At 52.6% G+C, this 20,808-nt stretch overlaps 3 protein-coding genes and 1 non-coding gene across 6 annotated transcripts; 3 read left to right on the top strand and 1 right to left on the bottom strand.

Annotated features, from left to right (window-relative positions):
* Window positions 1–2,518: 2,518 nt before the first annotated feature.
* Window positions 2,519–5,996, bottom strand: EIF4EBP2 (eukaryotic translation initiation factor 4E binding protein 2). The gene is made up of 3 exons (XM_030487672.1): window positions 5,807–5,996; window positions 4,934–5,110; window positions 2,519–4,840 (listed from the first exon to the last, which is right to left on the bottom strand). Exons 1-3 carry the CDS (start codon window positions 5,943–5,945, stop codon window positions 4,809–4,811), a joined length of 348 nt encoding a protein of 115 aa, XP_030343532.1. The 5' UTR covers window positions 5,946–5,996; the 3' UTR covers window positions 2,519–4,808.
* A 97-nt stretch (window positions 5,997–6,093) lies between these two features.
* On the top strand, window positions 6,094–6,165 carry TRNAE-UUC. The gene has a single exon. It is a non-coding gene; the product is annotated as a tRNA-Glu (tRNA).
* A 547-nt stretch (window positions 6,166–6,712) lies between these two features.
* On the top strand, window positions 6,713–14,632 carry LRRC20 (leucine rich repeat containing 20). Of its 3 annotated transcripts, XM_030487675.1 has the most exons (4): window positions 6,713–6,809; window positions 7,992–8,141; window positions 9,785–9,952; window positions 14,451–14,632. In XM_030487675.1, exons 1-4 carry the CDS (start codon window positions 6,728–6,730, stop codon window positions 14,600–14,602), a joined length of 552 nt encoding a protein of 183 aa, XP_030343535.1. In that variant the 5' UTR covers window positions 6,713–6,727; the 3' UTR covers window positions 14,603–14,632. The 3 variants fall into 3 exon arrangements, with proteins under 3 accessions (XP_030343535.1, XP_030343534.1, XP_030343533.1); XM_030487674.1 differs by lacking the exon at window positions 9,785–9,952 and having other exon boundaries at window positions 6,728–6,809; XM_030487673.1 differs by lacking the exon at window positions 7,992–8,141 and having other exon boundaries at window positions 6,728–6,809.
* A 1,339-nt stretch (window positions 14,633–15,971) lies between these two features.
* On the top strand, window positions 15,972–20,510 carry NPFFR1 (neuropeptide FF receptor 1). The gene is made up of 4 exons (XM_030487676.1): window positions 15,972–16,237; window positions 17,849–18,145; window positions 18,980–19,079; window positions 19,429–20,510. The coding sequence occupies exons 1-4, from the start codon at window positions 16,195–16,197 to the stop codon at window positions 20,228–20,230; spliced, it is 1,242 nt and encodes a 413-aa protein (XP_030343536.1). The 5' UTR covers window positions 15,972–16,194; the 3' UTR covers window positions 20,231–20,510.
* Window positions 20,511–20,808: the final 298 nt, after the last annotated feature.

Here is a 20,808-nt window from a genome sequence, read left to right on the forward strand (position 1 = left end):
ACTGCTCCAGTTTCAAACTCAAATCCAGAGCTATAAATCCAATGAAGGCTTCATTCACGCTGCTGCATGTGAAATTACCCAGGTTTAGTTCATTTAGAGCTCGCTATCAACTGACAGCTTCAGTCCTAGATTGAAATTTTATCTTTAAAAAAAAAAAAAAATCTCCATTTGTAGCTCCGAAATCAGCATCTAGAAACTCCCCCTTGCCCCAAGGAGCACACCAAACATGCGGGCTCCCCCCACACATGCACCTCATTGCAGGTGCTTTGGAAGCCAGGATTAAAAGAAAAAAGGGCACCCCAAAATTCAGGAAGAAAACAGTTGCTGCTCCCCTAAGCTTGGCATTGCATGGACAACGCCAAACCCAGAAGAGGGGAGCTCCCAAATGCCTCATCAGCATTTTTTTTCATCTTGCTCCTCTCCTCTGTACACAGCCTTCAAAATCCACTAACATTTCAGACCAAAAGAAGAGGAACCCAGGATCCACCGCTCCCATTCAGCGGTGGAAGGAGAAATGTCTTACTTCTCTTTTATTTTTCACAAAGCCTTGCTGCCTGTTTCCAAGCAACACAACTTTCCTCTGGATTGTTTGTTTCCACCAGCAGGCTTTAGGCACCCCTTAACAGAGACTTCAGGTAAGAAACAACCTGCAGAGCCAGAAGTTAGGGAGAAACTGCAGGAGGAAGCAGCCGTGCAACACGCGTGCTCTGCACCAGCAGCGGTGCCTGCTCCAAAGGAAAGGGTTTCCTCACTGCCTTCTCCACCTGCCATCCTACATCCCACTCCTAAACTCAGGACCAGGAGCAAGAACAAGAGTATAATAATAATAACAATATAATTTAATAATAATAATTCAATATTAACCTGGGTAACAGCATGATGTGACAACCCTTCCCTGGGCTCCCAGCAGAGCAGAGGCACCGCTGCTGCCATACGCACCCACATCCATGGCAGGTCACAGAAGGACCACACCATGTGTGGCCAATCCGGGGTGTGCAAGGGGCCCCCCAACCCATGTCAGTGGCACCCTTGGTGCCCCCTTCCCAGCTTCACCCATGGGACCTGCGCAGGTGCAGGAAGTTTGGGAATGTGGCATGCCACTGCGGTATTTCACACAAAGTCCACATCCCAAAGTGATGCGTTTTCAGGGGTGTTACAGCATGGGATGGGGTGTTGCTGGTTGTTTGCTGAGACACCCACAGAAGGTGGGTCCCCTTAGGATGTGGCTGCAGCCAGAGGGAGGGAATGCCCTGCTCCCACCCACCTTTTCCTTCCTACTAGGTGGAAAAAGGCTTTTGCTGCACAGACACCCCCGCCCTCCCATACAGAGTAGCTGGTATAAAAAAAGGCTGACTTTGCTCCTACGTGGTTTATAACTTAAATATATATATACTTACAGTGAGAATCATCCTGAACCAGGACAACTTGTGGCAACATGCCTGCATCAGCACAGGCCTCCTGCAAGGGCACAAGTGGGGCTAGGTCCCTCCAGGAGCAGCAGAGATGAGGCAGCCAAGGCTGCAGCATGGGCTAAGGGAGCAGTCAGGTCATGGGCTGGGCTTAAACATGCTCCTGGGCATAGGGGTCTCCAGGTGTGTCTGCTTGGGGCTGTTAAGGTACATCAGGGCCCTCAGGGAGGAGCCTGGGTGGGGGTGGCTGTACCCCCATGCTTGTACCCATCTGCTCTCCTTGGCCAGCACTGATTGGTGAGACAGCTCTGGGTTTGCAATAGCTTTGCAGCCCCCAGCAGCTAAAACCCAGTTTACATGATGGCTTTAGCAGCACAACTGACATTTGAACTTGCCCAGCACTTGCAAGGCAGGGATGAGTGCTGTGTGATGGCACATGCTTCTTTCACATCAGCTGGAAGGGGCTGCTGGTTGGGGGTACCCCGGGCTGATGCAACCGTGCATTTAGCAGCAATGTGGGAAATTGCTGGGAGATTGCAACTTCAGCTTGGCTTAACTTCAGGGGTTTATTTGCATGTTTGGAGCGGTCATTGGTTTAAGCCCAGGCTGAACCCAGGACAGGAGTCTGGGTTGGACATGTCCCATGCTCTTTGACACCTCTCTAGTTTGATGCCCAGGTTTATACAGGTTTTTGCACCCAGTGGTGCAGGATAAATGACAAATTTGCAGCAACTTTGTACATAGGAGACCTTTCTATGGTAAAACCAGATTTTTCTGTACATGAAATTTTGCAGCCAGTCCCTCCTTAACCCTTGGCTGTTGATTCTGGGTTTGACCCTCCCCTACTCTTCGTAATACTTAAGTTCCGCCCAGCTAGAGGTGGGGGCTCATTCCTAATTTACTGTCCTTGGCCTGGATCCCCTTTTTTCCAAACTGGAAATTTGGAAAGCAACTCACCTAAAGAATTTGGGAGGGGAAAAAGTTAAAAGCTAAAATATAAGGAAAGGAGGGTTGGCCTGCAAGGAGGGTGAAGCCCAGGAGGCGTTTGCTCTGAAGGGAAGGGAAAATCCCCCCGTACCCTGAGTCAGTCAGAAGAAACCTCCAGCACCTTAGTTTAATAGACCAAAATCTTTATTGATTTCACTGTAACAGCAACCACTGGCGAGAGCTTTTCTCCTCCCAAACACCTGCTTGAAGAGACAGTAAAAAACCCAAATGTATACCCTGACTAGCAGAGCAGCTGCCCCAGCGAGGCCAGGCACTCCCTCCCTGCTCTTCAGTCCCGAGCCCAGTTATAAAAGAGAACCGGAAGAAAGTCGCTGGGATGGGGGAATGGCTACAAAGGGAGGTTGGGAAAGGGGGCATTTAGGGGAAAAGTGGTTTCCCTCCGGCTCCTGTAAGTTAAGTTGTCCTTGGATAGTTTCTGACTTTTTCCTTGGAGAGCAGGCTTCCCAAAACGAGTGGCTGTGCCGAGGGTGCCAGGTCCCTGCATCCATGGTGGCCATACCCGCTCTGCAAAGAATGTCCTCAGCCCCTGCCCCTTCCTCGATCCGAGGACCTAACAGACCTCCTAGGATCTTTGCTTTAAGGAAAATATATTTATTTATATATAATATATATATTTGTGTGTGTCTTATCACCACCCACCCACACGCATATACATATTTCTACTTGCACTCACTCACTCGTGCGCCTACGATGGCCAGCTACGTGTTCACATTCCATCCCACTGAGCACTACCCATGCAAGGGAAAGGATGGGAGAGACACCCCATTCCCTTGGGGTTTTTGCCTTTTTCCCCCGAAAATGAGCAGCAGCACCCCCTATGGAGAAAGGCAGCTGGAAGATGGGAGCTCGCAACCAGCCACCATGCCAACCTGCGCCAAACATTCCTAGAGAAATAAATTACCAGACAGAAAGTGCACAAAGCCTGCAGCACAGATGTCAGTGTGGGGCATTCCCATCCCTGTCACGCAGAGCCACCATGCCGACAGGCGACAGGTCCCTGGGGCTGGGTACCAGGGGGGGACAATCCTGGCAAGGGAGGGAGAATGGATGGAGCAGGCACTCAGGTGGGGACTGATAAATGGCACTTGAGAAGGTTTCAAAGCTGTTATGGCTCCCAACAGGCAGTAAAAATACAAAAAGGGGGGCTGGTGGGATCAGGGGGCATAGCATGGCACTGCCGAGGCATTCCCTGCCATGCATGCCCTCACTGGATGCTGCTCTTCAAGGCAAGAGTCACACCAAGAAAGGAGAAAAAATACATCCCATCTCCGGGGGTTTTCAAGATGCCAGGCACAGGCAGGATGGCCACAATGTGCCAGGCTAGCAAAGCCGCTGGCGGTGGGAGGTTAACATGGAAACCCCTTATGCACAGCAGCACTGCCCTGCCAGGGGAAGACCTGGCACGAAAAGCAAGTGGAGGACAGCAGCAACGCTGGCACCCTGCAACTGCAGCACTCCGGCCACAGCATTGCAGCCCTGCAATGTCACCCCCCCCGGGCACCCAGCTATTCCTGAGACATTCAACAGCGCCAAGGGATTTTGCTCCTGTATTATTCACATTTTAAAGGGGGGTGGGGTGTAAAAAAGAAAAGCACTTTCCCAGAGGCGCTCATCCCCAGCCCGAAAAAAGAAGCGTTGCTGGTAAAGTTCCCCTTTTTAGTACCAAAACCATAAAAGTAAGGGGTCATTTTTTGTAACATATGGCCATGTCACTTTGAGTCCTGGCTGGGTGGGTTGGGGATACAGCCCCTGGTCAAAAGGACATGATGGAAGAAATATGGGTAGGAGAGAGATGCGGGCATGCTGCCCGACACTGTCAGGGACTAACTTGGACCCCTGAAGCACCAAAGGGAACAGGCTGCCACTGATGTCCACTGAATGCCAGCAGGTCCCAGGGGAACTGAAAACCCCCCTCCCTGGTGTGCAAGCAGGCGCTCAGTTTTAGGAATGATGCTCTTCCCCTCCTCCCAGAAGGCTGCCCAAATTTTCTGGGAGAAGAGGCAAAGGGGATGACGCAGCTCTGGACCGTCAAGCTGCCGGCAATGGGAGGTTTAGGGTAACACGAGATGTTTTTTTGGGGGCGGAAGCATAAGGCAGCAGAAGAGGCAAAGGGATGTTTTAAGAAGCCCAGTGGCTATCAGGATGTCAGCGGACAGAGGAGGAGGAAGAGGGCTGGATCCAGAAGGATGCTCTGTCCGGCACATGCTGGGACTGGTCACCCAAATAAGGGGAGAAGCCAGAGCTGTGCCCCCCAGAAAGAGGGAGGGAGGCAAGCAGAGAGACGGACGCCGGCGGGGACCGCTGCTGCCTCTGTCTTGCCGGGATGGATCCTGCTAAGCCGAATGGGGTGTGCACGGGTCTGGGGAGTTGCTGCCTCTCCGTGGTTCCCACTCAGATATCCATCTCGAACTGAGCGTCGTCCCCTGGCGAGAGGCAAGGAGATGTGTTAGGGCGGTCACTCCCCACCCCAAATCTTCCCATCCCAAATCCTCCCACCCCACCCCGGGGTCCTTTACCCATGGATGGCTTCCCCTCCTGGTGGTTCAGGTTGTTGGCGTCCGCTTTGGGCTCCTCGCCGGCCGAGCCGGGGCTGGTGACGCCGGGAATACTGGGGAGGTGACAAGGCGGGGTCTGGGCCATGGGGGAGTTGCGGCGGTCCAACAGGAACTTGCGGTCGTAGATGATCCGGGTGCCTGGGGGGGGCGATGAGAGGAGGCTAGGGGGGATCCGGCCCGGCAGCGCTTGTTTGCAGGGGGAGTCTCCCGGCAGGACCTCTGCCGCAGCCCAAGGATAGGCGGGGAGGACAGGGGGTGTGCGCCGCCGCTCTGCCCGCTCTTATCTGAGCACGGCGGACGATAATTCCGCGCTGGGTAAACACCCCCAGTGGCACCTGGGTATCAGCTGCCCCGGAGCGCTCGCCGCTGTCCGGTGCGGAAGCCTGGCAAACTCACGGCAGGGGCGGGAACCCATGCCGACGGATGCGGCACCATGAAATGTCCCGTGTTCCTCTCCCCCGGCCGGGGACGAGGGATGCTCCCACCGCGGGGGATCCCAGCGGGAAGTGGCAGAGCCCCCCGTCTCTCGCCACCGACACCTCGCGGGGCGTCGAGCTTTGATCAGCTCGTCCCACAGGGGCCGCCTGCCACCCGTTATCGAGGGCCAGTTCCCACCCCGGCCGGGACCCTCTGCGCCCCCCGTTACGCCCCGGAAAAATACTACACCCTGCTTCCTTTAAGGACAACCGGCGGCAGGCGCTATGTAGATGCGATATATAGACGCGATAGGCCCGCGATAGGTGGCGTTTAAAGAGGCGGGCGGGCGGCGGGTGCGCTCCCCCGGCGCGGCCCCGCGGCCACCGCCCCGCAGGCCCCGTCCACCCCGGCGCTTACCTCCCGGGGTGGTGGAGAAGAGCGTGCCGCCGGGGGTGGTGCAGTAGTCCGGGGGGAGCTGTGCCACGTCGCTGAGGGCCACGGTGCGTGTGGGGATGGCCCGGCTCTGGCTGGGCTGGCGGCCGCCGGCGGACGACATGGCCCCGCGCTATTGTCCCCGCGGAGGCGGCGCGGAGCGGGCACCGCCTCCCCCCCTCCGCCGCCTCCCATCGCCCCCCCGCTGCCGCCGCGCTGCGCCCACCGCCGCCAGGGGGCAGGCGCGGGGGCAGGCGGCGTTATCCGCGCCCTCCCACGTGGTCTAGCGGTGAGGATTCCTGGCTTTCACCCAGGCGGCCCGGGTTCGACTCCCGGCGTGGGAAGAGAGTTTTGACGGGTGCGGAGAAAGGTCCCGTCTTACGCCGGAATCACCCGTGCCCGTCGTAGTGCTTAGGGCTCCTTCTCCCAAAATATTTTGGCTGAGCGGAGCTGATCAAAGTCACCAGGAAAAGGGACACATGCCCATATCCTAAACATACCAACACAAAAAGTTGGGAATCCCACACTCCAAGGGCTACTCCACCCCCAGACCACCAGGAAAGGGGACTCATCCCCATATCCCAAAGTACCAACCTGGAAAGTTGTGAGTCCTGTGCTCTAAGGGCCACACCAGCCCCAGATCACTAGGAAAGGAGATGAATCCCCATGTCCCATTCCAGGAAAGGGGATGTATCCCCGTATCGCAAATGTACCATCCTGAAAGTTGTGAATCTCATACCCTTAGAGCAAAGCCAGCCCCAGCACAGCCTCCCTCCCTCCTCGGGAACACTGATCCCACCGGTTATTTTTAGCACGACTCTCCTGAGAGGCCCAAGCGACTGGTTTCGTCCTCCAGCCGTGGATCCCCCTGGCCAGAGCACGTCCCCAGCGGGACCAGGCGCCCGCATGCAGAAGAGGATGGGTGAGGCAGTAGCCCGAGTAGCCAGGAAGGTGAATGACACGGTGGAGAACAAAACGGATTCCCTGGGTAAGGCCATTGCTGCAGCTCGGCTCCCGCTCGGGGCTCAGGGAAGGATCGGGTATCTGGGAGCAGTGCTCTATTTTTTGCTGCCACAGTCTAAAAATAAGAAGCTGTTTGCCCCTTTCTGGGTGCTCCACCTCAGGCTCCTGCGGCCATGGGGAGGGGAGTGGTTCCCCCAAAAGCTGCTCAACCCCCTCCCACAAGTTTGAGTGGGTTCCCAGTAATGGCATATAATGCACTGGGACGTGCCCCAGGGGTACAGTCCCTCCTTGCAAGCAATGGCAGGAGCCAGACCTTTCCCAACATCGCTTTGTCAATCTGTGCTTTTCTGCAATTTCCGTATTCCTAGCTAATATCCGAGACCCACGCGCAGTTCACCAAAAGAGATGAAAACCGCTCATTTTTATTCATGCTGGATTCTCAGCCCTGGGGTATGAACCAGCATACGCTGAGAGTCATAGCTTCATCACTCAGCCGCTCAACATCCTCCTGAGCGAGATGATAAGCAGGGGAGGACAGAGCTTGTGCAGCCCCTGCCATGGCTTTGGGGAGAGGATAAGCAGCAGAGCTAAGGCTGAGCACTACAGGGCTGGTTTCCATCCTCTGGCATGTCCCAAAAAGAGAAACAGAAACACCTTGGAGTAAAACAAAATTGCCAACAGGTGAGAAGCACAGCCAAATCCCTTTCCCCTCCCCACCGCTTGCCATGGAAAAGTACCGATCACCATGAGAAAGCCAGCCAGGAACATGTTTAGGGAAAGCCCTGTTCCATTCCCATCCCAGTCAGCAGTGGAGGAGGCATCCCTGCGCTGCTCAACCATCCCTGGTGTTTAGGGACGTAGTGGAGGGGGATTTCTGAAGTTGTGAAGGTATTAGACATGGACAGGCTGGCTGAGGTTTTCCAGAAGGACTGTGCACCATGGCAGTATTTGCAATGTGACTTAGGGTTGAATGAACCTAAGGCAGAACAGCCTCAGCATTGCTGATGGGAACACAGTACTGGTGCTTGGGGAGGTAACTGCAGAGATCCCTGCAAGACAGAAGAGTATGGCAGAGGATATTACAGCATCCATGGGTGGTAGCACCCAGACAAGCAAATCAAGCATTAAAGAGTGGAAAACAAGATGGAAAGTATTGCTCCATCCCAGCTGGGGTGCATGATAAGATGCCTTGGTCTCTCTGGGGCAGATCTGGCCAACTGCAAACTGATGACCTTCCCCATCGGCATCTACAAAGCCATGAGAAGCGTCACTGAGGGGATCCACTGCATCTCCCTGGCAAACAACGAGCTGAAGTCCATCACCAACCGATTTGTCACCACCTTCAACCAGCTGAGAGGTAAGGGGCAGCCCCACTGCTTCACAACGGCCACTTCCAAACCCTAGGACCTAGCCCCCAGGTTGCTGCAGAAGGGGCACAGCACCAGAGCTTCCCCACTGCAGTTTTTGCTTCTCTACACATACACACTCTCATTTCGAGCTATAGCTCCATTCCCCTCAGATCCATTTTTCTTAACCCTTCCCAGCCCTTGCAGAAGAGGGGGGACTAGTTTTTCTTTCACCCACCCTCCCAAACTCATGCCCTTCCAGGCTGCTGCAGGGTCACTCATCAACCTCCAGCTCCCTCCAAGGATGAGGCTGGGGTTGAACGAGGACAGGAAAGGCAGCTTGGGCATAATGGTGCATGGCCAAGACGGGGCATTTCAGGCTGCAAAAGGCACGGTGGCTTGCTGCTGGATGATTAGCCCCATCGTGAGACATCAGTGTTAGCTGATGTCTCTTCATTCACTGCAGGAGACGGGGACAGTCATCAGAGCATGGCTGGTGCCATGCTGTGGAGCCCAGCAAAAGCAACCAGAAGCTAATCTGCTAAAGCACGGTCACGCAAGCATCCAGATCACCCAGCACCATGGTTTTGAACAACGGCGACTGCACTGGGGCTTTGCCTGCCTGCAGCAGCACCGCGGGTTCTGGCAGCTTTTGAAGGCAAATATTTTGCTCATAGAATGTACTGCACAAGTGCCACTGTGGTGGGTGTCTGGGGAAGCTTCTTGTGTTGTACTGGAGCATCACCCATGAAAACTCCCCTAGGCTGGGAAAAGAAACACATTGAGCAAAGGAAATCAATTTTCATTTTCTAGACAGCACAGTGAGCCCCAAGGGGAAAAGGTCTCTTCCCAGCAAGGGCTTTGCTCTGTCAGTGAACAAATCACTCCAGTGATGAACATGCTGGGCCTCAGCAGGGCTGTTCCAGTGAACAGCCTTGCAATAGGCTGAATAAGGCAGGACCTATAAATACCAGGTATTAGGAGGGGCAGGGAGGTTTGCATGGGTATTTATAGAGCAGAAAGATCTGTGTCACTGGAGAAGGGGCTGGGGCAGCGGGAGTTAGGTTCCTGTTCCTATGGCTAATGGCCTTCCATGCAGAAGTGCTGCTCCTGGCCACACAGGAGCTCATTCTACAAGGGGGGTGAGAGAGCATCACAGAGGGTTAAACTCTGTAGAATAAATATTTTTCACATATAGATACATTTCTTCCACCACTCTGTTTATACCTCAGAAGGGGTCCAGGTATGTGAAGGTAGAAAACTAGCTTTAAACCATGACAAATGTCCAGTGGAGGGAATTGCACCAACTTTACTAAGTAATGTTACTTATTTCTACAGCCCCTGCTGGCAAAATGCTGCAAGGGTTTCATTAGGAAAGCCTGAGGAAGCCAAGAAACCTATCAATCCTAAAAACAGTATTCACAACAGACAAAAGTACAATGGCAAACCACTGGGATGAGCAAGAAATCCCATTTTTGGTGCTGGAATCCTGGCACCTGGAATCCAGGTGCTGGAATCCGTTGCCGGACCTGGCAGCTCATGGGGGACAGAGGCTGTAAATTAAGCTATGCATTAATTATTTTTCCTTGCCCACCCCCCCTTTCTTCTCCCCCTCTGCATCCCATCAACTCTCTCCTCTCTTCCCCAAACCAAGAGCTCAACCTGGCAGGCAACTACCTGCACCGCCTGCCTGAGGAGATCACCTCCCTGCTGCACCTCCGGGCCATCAACCTCTCCCGCAACAGGTTTCGGCATTTCCCTGAGGCCCTGGCCGCTGTCACTGCCCTGGAGACCATCGACCTGGAAGAGAACGAGATCACAGGTGAGGAGGACCTTTTCCTACTGGAAGTGAGGATAAGCATCACCCCAGCGTAACTGCCCCTCCCAGCGGTGATGCTGATCCACATCCCTGGGCAGGGAGGGATGCTGGTTTGAAGCTCTTCTTGTGGTCCAACATGCCCTGAGATGTAGCCAGGCCAAGAGACTGCTTAGTGATCCAGCAACAGGAGCATGAATTTGGCAGGGGGAAGGGCACCCGGGTGCCGGGGAGATGCTAAACAGACAGAGCCTTGTTAGCTGCTTGCTTTTGCTAATGCTTGTACTGCCTCCTGGGGCAAAGCTGTGGCAGGCACAGGGGGAATCAAGGCTCATTCAAGCTACCCCATTCAGTGCACTGGAATATGGCTCCCAAAGGCAGCTGTAGCTGCGACTCAATCACCAGATTTAATAAAAAATAGACCTGACTGCAGAACCCAGCCCTAAGGATGCAGGGCTGGAATGTTTGCTGCCAGGCAAAGTAAGGGCACAAGCCCATCTGAACATTTCCCAGAGCAAATAGGAGCTGTAACACTACAGAATCCCCTAAAAAAAATAAAAAAATCAAAGAAACGGTAAGAGCTGCTCATCCCTTGACCCTGCAGTGGGAGGAAAATCTTTCATGTGCAAAGCTGAAGCCTTTGGAGTTCCCAGAAGTTGGGCAAAAGGGACAGCTGCTGCACGTAGATAAAAGAGTTTATTTAGGAATGAGCTTTCCAAGAGCCCAGGTTGGAGCATCCCACAGCCCACACAGATCCCCAGGGAGGCAAATATCAAGTCCACTCAATTTTGCTGTTTTATCTAGGATGGCTTCAGCTGCTGCTGGGAAGCTGCTCCCTGCTACACAAGTTTTATTAACAGCATCAGCTGCTCCCTGGCCATGCCTGTAGAAACACAAGATGTTAAATACTGCTTCCATGACAGCCAGCAAAATACATGTTTTTTCCTCACCCCTTTTTTTCTCTCCTGCCTCCTGTAGAGAGCTATCTCAGTTTTCTCCATCACTTTTTGAGCTTAATTGGCTGACTTAAATCAGTCTTGGTCTCCAAAGAGTGTATTTTCCACTCATTTTGTGCAAGCAGGCTGCTGCAAGAAGGGAATACAGCTTCTTGTTACATTTTTCCCTGCTTAAACGCAGGGAGGAAAGGCTGCATCCAGGGTTGTACCCAGTGGAATTAATCCCGGGGGAGAAGGTGGCTAGAAAACCCAGCTTCCAGGCTTGGTCAGCTCCCACCAGGCTCCCCTCAGCTGCTGTTATCAGGCTCAGGAAAAATACAGGGTAGAAATTAACAATTTCAAGCTAAAGTGTTTTAGGGACATATCTTAGTAGCAAGCATAATGTTGTCTGGCTGCAGAAATAGGCAAGATTAGCATTTTCTGGAAAGGGAAAAAGTAGAGATTAGAAAGCTGGGGTGTTGCAGCCCTTTTTCCCAAGGAAACAAAAGTCTGGGCAATCACATTGCTCCTGCCAGCCCTTCCCAAATACCTCCCAGGCTCATCTGCACATGACTTTGCATTTATATAGATATATATGGATTTTTATATGCTAATACAGTTTTATGTATTATCTATGAGCTTGTATTTATATACACACCTTTTCCTCCCACACTAGCCTGGCACAACAGGAGAGGGAGAGTTAAGGAAAGTCTATCAGCTTGAATTTAACTGGCACAAATATTTTCTCTAACAGTCAAGTAGGATTGAGCCCTTCACACATGGAATACTGCAGCAGGACACTCATTTCACCCCAAGAGATCTTGAATCAGACTATATGAGAGAGCATTTTCTCTTTCCTTCCTGCACACATGTACAACTGACCTGCTACGGCTAGCTGAGAACCATGCTTTGGCAGCAGGGTGTCACAAAGAGCAACCAACATGTTCTTAGAAAAGCTGTTGAGATATTTGAAAGTTCATCTTGATGCTGTTTTTCATCTGTATTACCCACATACCTTCAGCCAGCCCAACATAGGAAGAAGCTACCTTAGCAGTACAGGAGGGAGCAGAAGCTGCATTTTGGTGCCTTTTATAATTTGGGAGCCAGGTTGTCCCACTTAGACCAATAATGAGTTGAGGACTCTGCTCCAGATAAAAGACTGTCAGACAAGAGAAGAATGCTCTATATGCTATGGGTAGAGGTGGAGGTTGGGGAAGGATTATAGCTTTCCTCATAGGCATGATGGCTCCAAATCACCTGGTTTGTAGCACTGCAGCAGCCATGTGCTGGTCCTACCTGTCCTCCTCTGCTTTCTCAGTGGTACTGAAGCAGGGTTGCAAAACAGATGTAAAAGCACCTGCTGAAAAAGGTGGCTGAGTCACTTACTAAGGCATTCTGAACTGGAGGTGGTAGGTAATGTTTTCCAGCTAAAGGGAAACAGGAGTAAAAGGAGATTAATTAATGCCTACCTGGAGTATGCGGGCTCTGTGAAAGGAGACATTTAGTGCCATGAGCTGCCCTTTTCATCTCAATGAGCTCTTCACCCTGGAGCGTAATCATATATATATTAATATCAGTGCTTTTAGCTCTTTCCCTGTGAACCAGTCTTACCAAATTAGCATTTTCAGCTCCCAAATCCATGGGGATTTTTGGGGGCCTGAAGTTCCAGTTTCTCTTTCCCTTATTCCTTGATTAATGGTTTAATGCAGAAGATGTTGAGATAACAAGGGGGATGCTGGAAACTACTACCAAGGCTGGGCAGGTCACTGCTGGGGGCAACTGTGGCTAATTTTGTTCTCCTGAGCATCAAAGAAGCACTCTTAATTTAGGATAATGGTATGGAAAATGCATCTCTGTTAATAGCTGCAGAGGAGCCAGAGAGTGTGTTTCCACCAGTGGATTTGGAGGAGGCTGGTGGCTTGCAAAGGATGTGGGTAATGCTGAAAGGTGACCAGAGAGTGGCTCTGCCGACCTGAGCAGAGTTCTTCCACCTTCAATTTGCAGATGTACATGGCTGCAAGACTTCTGGGACTGTCAGTGTTCATTACCTAACTCCCTAGCTGCCTCTGCAGCCCTTTCATATCTATCTCCTCAGATGCCTCCCGAAGCCTTGGCAGCCCTTTCATCTGAAGGAGCTAGGTTTTTCAGTCACTTATTATCATATTCTGATCTAAAAAAAATTACTCTTTGCTTTAATTATTAACAAAGCCTCTTTTTCCTACTTTTGCCCAACTGATGAAGCCAGTATGCATAACTGAGACTCAAAAGCAAGGACTTTATTTATTGAGGAGCTGGCAAGTGATGCTTTGGGTTGCTCATAGAGGGGTTTGTGGCTCTCACAGCACGGATATATAGCTGTAGGCTTCACTTCATGCCCTGCCTGTTTTTTCATGCCAGGGTGAATCATTGTTCTGTACCTTGAATTAAGCTGCAGAGCTGAGCTGTTCTCACCCTGGGCAAGGCTGGCTCCCTAAAATACTTAACTCACTAATTTTAAGCAAAGTGGGGGTTTATCACTCTGCATAGCCTTAGAAGATATTAAACAGGAAGAAATACCAAAAAAAAAAAAAAAAAATGCATCAAGGGAAAAAAATGCACAATTATACATGGGATTGGTGGTGAACAAATCTTCTGTAAAGAAGGGGTATAAAAAAATCTGTCTGAAGCTCAGCCTGATGAGATGCACGCTGCTAAGAAACGTGTATCGCAGAAAATAGCACTGCTCTCTGGAGGAGAAAGGGAAAAAATCCATCAAGGTGTTCGAGTCTTTTTCCAGCATAAAATAAGTTTCATGGTTTAAAATCACAGAATCTCCTGCCCAGCTATAATTACAACACCATAATTCTGCCTCAAGTATTGTGGCAGAAGAAATCAGAGCTGGCGATAGAAAAGGCTCTTGTCTTTTTGGTGGCCAAATTACAAAGAAACTCTTCTTGGTAAACTCAGACAGGTGCCCCAAATATTGTGATTTGTAACAAAAAATCTCAATATATCATCTTTTAATTATCTTAATGATTAGGCTTTCATATTGGTCTCATTTCTCTGCTCTTCGTGGATTCACATTGGAAACATCCATGAGACCTGCACCTTTTTTTAATGTGAAAGGGGTTTCCTTTAGAAACCCTTTCTAAACTAAACTATGAAAATTCATGGAGATTGCAAAATAAGAGGATACCCAGCAATAGCCAAGAGATATTTTGCAGCCTGTCCAACAAAGCCAAAGAGCACGTGCTCCGCCATTAGCCTGGTGAGGTCTCCTGGGCATTGCAACACTGAGAATAAAATAGTCTTTGAATAGCAGCAGGGGTTTTTTTTTTAGTACTGGGAGAACTGGAGGGCAGTGTCCATGTTTAATGTCATGGTGCTTGCACCTTGTCAGACAATTGCTTGAGTAGTGGTATAATTTAATATTTGATTATGTCTAGGTTCTGATAAAAGCCTAGAGGCTGGCAGGAGCAGGGTTTGCTCCCAGCTGCCGATTGAGCCACAGCTTTTGTCCCCTCTGCCACTCTGAATTCCCTGGCAGCTGGGGACCAGATGGATGCTCACCTCAGTCTTCTCTTTTGCAGAGGTGCCAACGGAGAAGCTGGCCTCCATGGCATCGCTGCGGAGCCTCAACCTGCGGGCAAACCCTGTCGGCCCCGAGGTGCGGCTGCTTGTCCGGCCTCTTGTCCCCTTCGACCTGCTGCTGTCACCAGAGGAGCCCATGCCCAAAGCCTGAGAGGGTCTTGAGATGCCTGGGCAAGCTCTCCTGAGGAGTCACTGTCTGCAAGAGTGGTTTGGCTTAGGTCAGTCCCTGCTATGCCGCTATTTCTGTCCCAAACCTGCAGCGAGGCAGCCAGTCCCTCATTTTTCCTTAATAAAAAGCAAGCAGCGAGGTTCCTCTGTGAAGGGATGGCTTCGCCAGCTCCCGAGTCAGGTAATTTCCTGCTTTGTGCTTTAGGGAGGCAGAGGAGCCACGATATATGTGTTGTGAGGTCTGGGTAAAATTGGAGGAGTTGGATGTTTGGCTACATCCCTCCTGCCTGGCTGGCAACGGGGAGAACCCAGAGCTGGGATGGTGGGGGACATGCCTGCAGCTATAAGGGTTCCCCCTGGAACTGCTGACATAGCGGTGTGCCGAGTGTCTGATTAAATGTTTTCCTGTTACATGGAGGTTTTGTATGTGCTTAAATTTGAATTATCAGTCTTCTCCTTAAAGCAGCCCCTTTGTACATCCCCAAGGCTGCTTATTGCAGCTCAGGCTGAAGCCTCCAGCTGAATTCCACCCAGACCTGAGCAGTATTTTGCTGGATTCTTCCAGGGAAATTGTTGGGGGGGGGGGTTCCCCCCATGTTTTTTCATCGTGGAAATCAAAGCGACCCAGTGCCAGTGGATCTCCACACACTGCTCACCCCATGGGTGTCCCCAGAAGCATGCACCCACATCCTGGGTACTGTGGGTCTTCAAGATGTGCCACTTTCTCTCTCTGGAATAAATGGGCTGTGGGGTTCAGGATGCGGTCCAGAGAGAGTGGTTCCTTGGTGGTGGGGAGGCCATTGCCAAGCATGTTAGTGTCCCTTACAGCTGACAGCCTGCAAAAAGACTCCTGGAAGAAACTGCAGGTGTTGCCTCAAAACGGCTTGTTTAAACATCTCCTGTGCTTGCTTCTTTGGTTTTTTTTTTGAGGGATAAATGCTCCCCGATAGTGTAGGCTGGCTGGGGGCAGCCAGGAATGGTTGCTCTTGTAAATATTTGACTTCTAGACTTGCCAAAGCCAATCCTTGGTAAAAGACCATGGTAAGCAGAGGTTTGTTGATGTTGGCAATGATAGAGGAGCTGGAGTCGAGCGGAGCAGCTTCGGGCTGGGACCAATATCCCAAAGGATCATGCTGCTTTTCCCCACTGTGTGGGTGATTTACACGCGGTGGAGGACAGTGGTCCTCCCAACTCGTGTTGGGGGTACCAGCGTGTTTCCCCTCTGGGGCAGGCAGGAGCTGGCATCAGCTGAGCAGAGGGAGGCAGCAGCAGCGTGGGAACCTCGGGGTGGCGGGGGGTACCCCGACCCTCCCCCGGGACCAAACCTGCTCCAGCTCTCTCCTCGCCCCACCTCCCGCTGCCTCGGGCGGGGGGTGCGTACCCCGGTATCCATGGCAATGGGAGGCTGTCCCCCCGCCGCCCCCCCTCCGCTGCGGCCACCGAGCAGCCGCAACCGGCGCGGCGGCACCACCGGCACGGCGGTACCGGCACCGGGGCTCGGCTCCGGGCGGGGAACTGGAGGAGGGACGCGGACAAATTCCTCCCGCTCCCCCGGCGGCAGACCCCCCTGCCCGCATGCCGGCCGTGCAGCCCCCGGCGCCGGGCTGGGACAACGGAGGTGAGTACCAAGATCCGATCTATTTCATTCATTTCAAATAGACGCCCAGCCTCCCCGGTTCTCTCCCCCTCTCCTCCGACCCCTATTCCATCAGCCCAGTCTTCCCCTGTGGTGGTTTCCCTGAGCAAGGCAGGGAGGCAGGTGAGCCATCACCCCCCGGCCGGTGTCCCCCCCACATCTCCTCGTCGCCGCGTCCCAGATGTCAGCGCCGAACGGAGGACTGCACCTATCCAGCACCGACTCGGGCACTTGGCAGCCCCTTATTTTCCACCTCGCTTTTGAAATTGCCTGTGATTTTTTATGCATAGGATACCCACCTTCCACTAATGCTGCAAGACACTGCAGCCCAAAGAGATAAAGTCCAGCCAAGTTTCAGGCTTAATATCACAGGTTTCAGGAAATCTCATTACAGTCTTTGCTATCACTTCTGCTAGAGAAGCCAGTTCGTGCGGGTGCATCTGATGCTGACCAGCTGAAGCATCTTGCTCCAATAGCACTGATGTTTCCTTGCCTCTCCGAGAGGTTCCTTCTGTGCTGGTGCTGCAAACCCCCCTGGTACCTTTCCGAAGCTCCGCTGGAAACGTATTGGCTGAATCCTGCACCCAGGACAGGGGTATATTACCAAGGCAGGGCAACCCCTGTGTGACGGAGCCGTAGAGAAGCCAGCGGTCCCAGCAGATGGGAAAAGCATCTTGGCTGGCAAGCTGAGCACCGGCACAGGGCTGGGGGGATGATACAGCCGCCCACCATGCAGCGGCTTTGCAGTGCTTTCTCAGAGCAGTGCTGACCTGCCGGTGGTCAGGCTGAGCCTTAAAGCGAAAATATGCCTTTTATGGTCTTAAAATCGCAGCCTGGGTTTGCCCAGAGTGAGTCCCATCACCACTGCAGGCAGCTCCTGCCTGCACGCGGCATCCTCTTGCGTCCCTGCCTGCGTAAAACCGGGGAAACCCAAGGGTGGGTGCCGCACAGACCTGCTCCCCCTGTTAAACCTGTAGTGACAAAATGCCATTCCCCCTTCCATCAGAAGCTCTCAGGGTCCCAGATAGTGATCATAATTATGTATAATTATAGCTGTATGTGTAAGGGGATGACAGGATCTTCCCCGCCCCAATCCGTCTCCCTCAGGTACTGGAGCTTTGCCGGGGGGAAGATTTTAGGGGATCTCACACTGCAAACCTCAGAATCGCAAGCAGAAGCAGCAGCAGACACCCAGGAGCTGGGGTGCTCCCAGGCTGGCTGTGCTGGGGACCCGCACAGATATGCTTCCCACACGGCCAGAGCATTGCGGTGTCTAGACATGGATTTCTCTTCCCTGCATTATCCCTACAAAAATCCCATGAGAACAGGAGGTCTTCTGTGCTGCTTTAATTCCTCATTAAAATAATGATATAAAATAATAATGATATAAAATAATACTTCAGAGGAGGTGCTGCAATACCTTGGGCTGTGTAACCCAAGGAGGACGAGACTTTTTGGGCCACTGGGATGATGCCAGTGGGACACATCCCAGCCAGGCTGGGCACTGGTGCAAATATGGAAACCTGCCTCCATGGGATAAAGCATAATCGCTTTATCCTCTCCCAGGTTTGCTTTCTGCCTTCCTTCCCCCAGGCCCTTCCAATGGCAGCTGGCCCAACTCTACCACAAGAGAGAGCGATGTCCCGAGGGAGAACTACACCTTCTTGGCGTACTACCAGCATTCCTCCCCCGTGGCCGCTATGTTCATCCTGGCCTATACCTTCATCTTCCTCATGTGTGTGATCGGCAACATCCTGGTGTGCTTCATCGTGGTGAAGAACCGCCAGATGCGGACGGTCACCAACATGTTCATACTCAATTTGGCCATCAGTGACCTCCTGGTGGGCATCTTCTGCATGCCCACCACCTTGGTAGACAACCTCATCACAGGTGAGTAGTGGAAGGTGAGACAGAAGCAGGGAGAGAGAAAATGGTGGGGAACATCACCCACCTTCTGCCCCCTGCACATGAGGCCACCCTGTGGGTGATTTTTTTGCTGAAGATGAGGAGAGCAGGTGGTGGCCACTCAACGATTTCTGATGAAAGGTATAATTTCCCTTATGGCTACTATTTTAGATGGAGGGAAAACCTTTTCCTTTGAGGTTTTGGACTTTTTTGGCAAAATAAGTGACCTTAATGCCACATTTACATATTTATTTAAAGTTCAGCCACTCTCTATCAAGCAACCCTGAAAAAAACCCCTTTTCTTGCATCGATTTTCTGCTGTGCTGGCTCAGCTCTGCCCATTGACCTTTCCAAAGATAAAAGGTGACAGTGGCACAGTTGGTGGAGTTCAATCACAGCGGTAGCTGGGGCGCAGGGCAGAGTCTGTATTTATTTATTATGGGGCATGATTTATTTATTGCCAAAACCTTAGCATTCTGGGTTCAAGAAACAAGACAAAAACCCTTCTGATTAAGGATCACAAGGTTAGTCCCCATGAAAACACCTCAAGCCCTACATAAGGGTAAGAGAAATTACAACTACCATGTTTCTTGAGCTTCTAAGAAGTGTAACATGCATCTTTTTTACCCATTTTGGGGGTTTTCTCCAAGCATCTGTTGCTAAAGGACATCTCTGTAAGAGCCAAAATGCAGCCCCTCCTTAGGAGCAGGATTTAGCATCCCCTAGCTACAACACAGTAGATGGGGACATCTGGAGGGAGCTGGTTATGGAATTGTCCAAGCCAAAGGTACCTACAACCTCCGTGGTGTCCCTCCACAGGTTGGCCCTTTGACAACACCATGTGCAAAATGAGTGGCCTGGTGCAGGGCATGTCCGTCTCTGCCTCTGTTTTCACGCTGGTGGCCATCGCTGTGGAGAGGTACGTTGGCATGAGCATGTGGGTCATGGGGTCCTAGCCACACGCCGAGTGTTTTGGTATCCCATATGGTTTCCATCACGGGAAAGCTCCTGGGGACATCAGGACCGTGTCCCAGATCTTCAGGAGGATCACGAAGTTATCCATGGGACAACCCCAGCAAGGTGTCCTTCCCCACCTTGGGCTGAAAACACCAAATCTGGAGAGATCCCAACCTATCTCTGTCACCAAAAGCCATATGTAAAGAGCAACCCACCTTATCCTCCCCTCCAACCCCTGGGTCCTGGCTACCCTCCTTTCTCAGAGATATCACACCAGGTGCCCAAAGCCACCACTGCCTGCCCTCCCACAGGTTTCGCTGCATCGTCCACCCCTTCCGGCAGAAGCTGACGCTGAGGAAAGCCCTGGTGACCATTGCCATTATCTGGGTGCTGGCCCTGCTCATCATGTGCCCCGCTGCCATTACCCTGACTGTCACCAGGGAGGAGCATCACTTCATGGTGGACACCTACAATAATTCTTATCCCCTCTACTCCTGTTGGGAGGCCTGGCCTGAGACAGGGATGAGAAGGATCTACACCACTGTCCTCTTCTCCCACATCTACGTGGCCCCCCTTGCCCTTATCATCGTCATGTATGCCCGCATTGCCTTCAAGCTATTCAAGTCGGTGGCACCTGCCCATGGCCAAGAGGAGACAGAGGGGAGGAAGGTCTCCCGGCGGAAGGCCAAGGTCATCAACATGCTGATCATCGTTGCCCTCTTCTTCACCCTCTCCTGGCTGCCCCTCTGGACGCTGATGCTGTTGACGGACTATGGCCAGCTGAGCGAGGGCCAGCTCCGCCTGGTCACCGTCTATGTCTTCCCCTTCGCCCACTGGCTGGCCTTCTTCAACAGCAGCGCCAACCCCATCATCTACGGCTACTTCAATGAGAATTTCCGACGGGGCTTCCAGGAAGCCTTCAGAGCCCCCATCTGCTCACCCCTCTGCCATCGCCATCGCCATCATGGGCCCTACACCCCCAGGAGCCACGGGATCCTCTTTGGCACCCGCAACCGTGTCTCCACCCATGCACGGGCCAGCGATTCACCACCCGCCTCTGAGTCGGGGCCATTGGCACCACGCCGCACCGGTGTCCATGCATGGGACAGCTGAGCAGCCATCGCACCTCCGGACCAAGGGCTTGCGGGGTGGGGAACGGGGGGACTCTCCACATCACAGAGCAGGTTGCCCAAAGAAGTGGTGGATGCTCCATCCCTGGCAGTGTCCAAGGCCAGGTTGGACAGATCCTTGGGCGACATGGTTTAGTGCAAGTTGTCCCTGCAGGGGCGGGGTGGAACTGTACGATCCTAAGTTCCTTTCCAACCCTAACCATGATTTCCATGATTCTATGGGCGGTGAGTCTCTGAAATAAAGTCGTCTTCTGCTGATGCCACATCCCTGCCTTCGCTCCTCTGCTTCCCACGCCACCACCATCTCGGATTGGGGGTAGAAGGCGGGGGGGGGGGAACCACCAGCCAAGTTCCCGGGCACCATAGGGAGAACGTGTATGAACGGGTTGTCTGGTGACATGGAGAACCACGACATGCCCTATCACGACATGCCCTATCACGACATGCCCTATCACGACATGCCCTATCACGACATGCGCCACGCGGCTCCGCGCCCCCCCCCCCCCACGCCGCGCTCTGGGAGGCGCGGGGCCGCGTAGCGGGGGGCGGACCATAAGCAGC

Source organism: Strigops habroptila, chromosome 5 (assembly GCF_004027225.2).
Source record: "Strigops habroptila isolate Jane chromosome 5, bStrHab1.2.pri, whole genome shotgun sequence".
Taxonomy (NCBI): Eukaryota; Metazoa; Chordata; class Aves; order Psittaciformes; family Psittacidae; genus Strigops; species Strigops habroptila.

Coding starts and splice junctions, on each gene's coding strand:
- EIF4EBP2 (XM_030487672.1), bottom strand. CDS start 5,945: ATGTCGTCCGCCGGCGGCCGCCAGCCCAGCCAGAGCCGGGCCATCCCC. Junction 5,111..5,806: donor CTTCTCCACCACCCCGGGAG/GTAAGCGCCGGG, acceptor CGCCCCCCCCAG/GCACCCGGATCATCTACGAC. Junction 4,841..4,933: donor GGAGGGGAAGCCATCCATGG/GTAAAGGACCCC, acceptor GCCTCTCGCCAG/GGGACGACGCTCAGTTCGAG.
- LRRC20 (XM_030487675.1), top strand. CDS start 6,728: ATGCAGAAGAGGATGGGTGAGGCAGTAGCCCGAGTAGCCAGGAAGGTG. Junction 6,810..7,991: donor GAACAAAACGGATTCCCTGG/GTAAGGCCATTG, acceptor TCTCTGGGGCAG/ATCTGGCCAACTGCAAACTG. Junction 8,142..9,784: donor CACCTTCAACCAGCTGAGAG/GTAAGGGGCAGC, acceptor CCCCAAACCAAG/AGCTCAACCTGGCAGGCAAC.
- NPFFR1 (XM_030487676.1), top strand. CDS start 16,195: ATGCCGGCCGTGCAGCCCCCGGCGCCGGGCTGGGACAACGGAG. Junction 16,238..17,848: donor GCCGGGCTGGGACAACGGAG/GTGAGTACCAAG, acceptor TCCTTCCCCCAG/GCCCTTCCAATGGCAGCTGG. Junction 19,080..19,428: donor GTGGCCATCGCTGTGGAGAG/GTACGTTGGCAT, acceptor GCCCTCCCACAG/GTTTCGCTGCATCGTCCACC.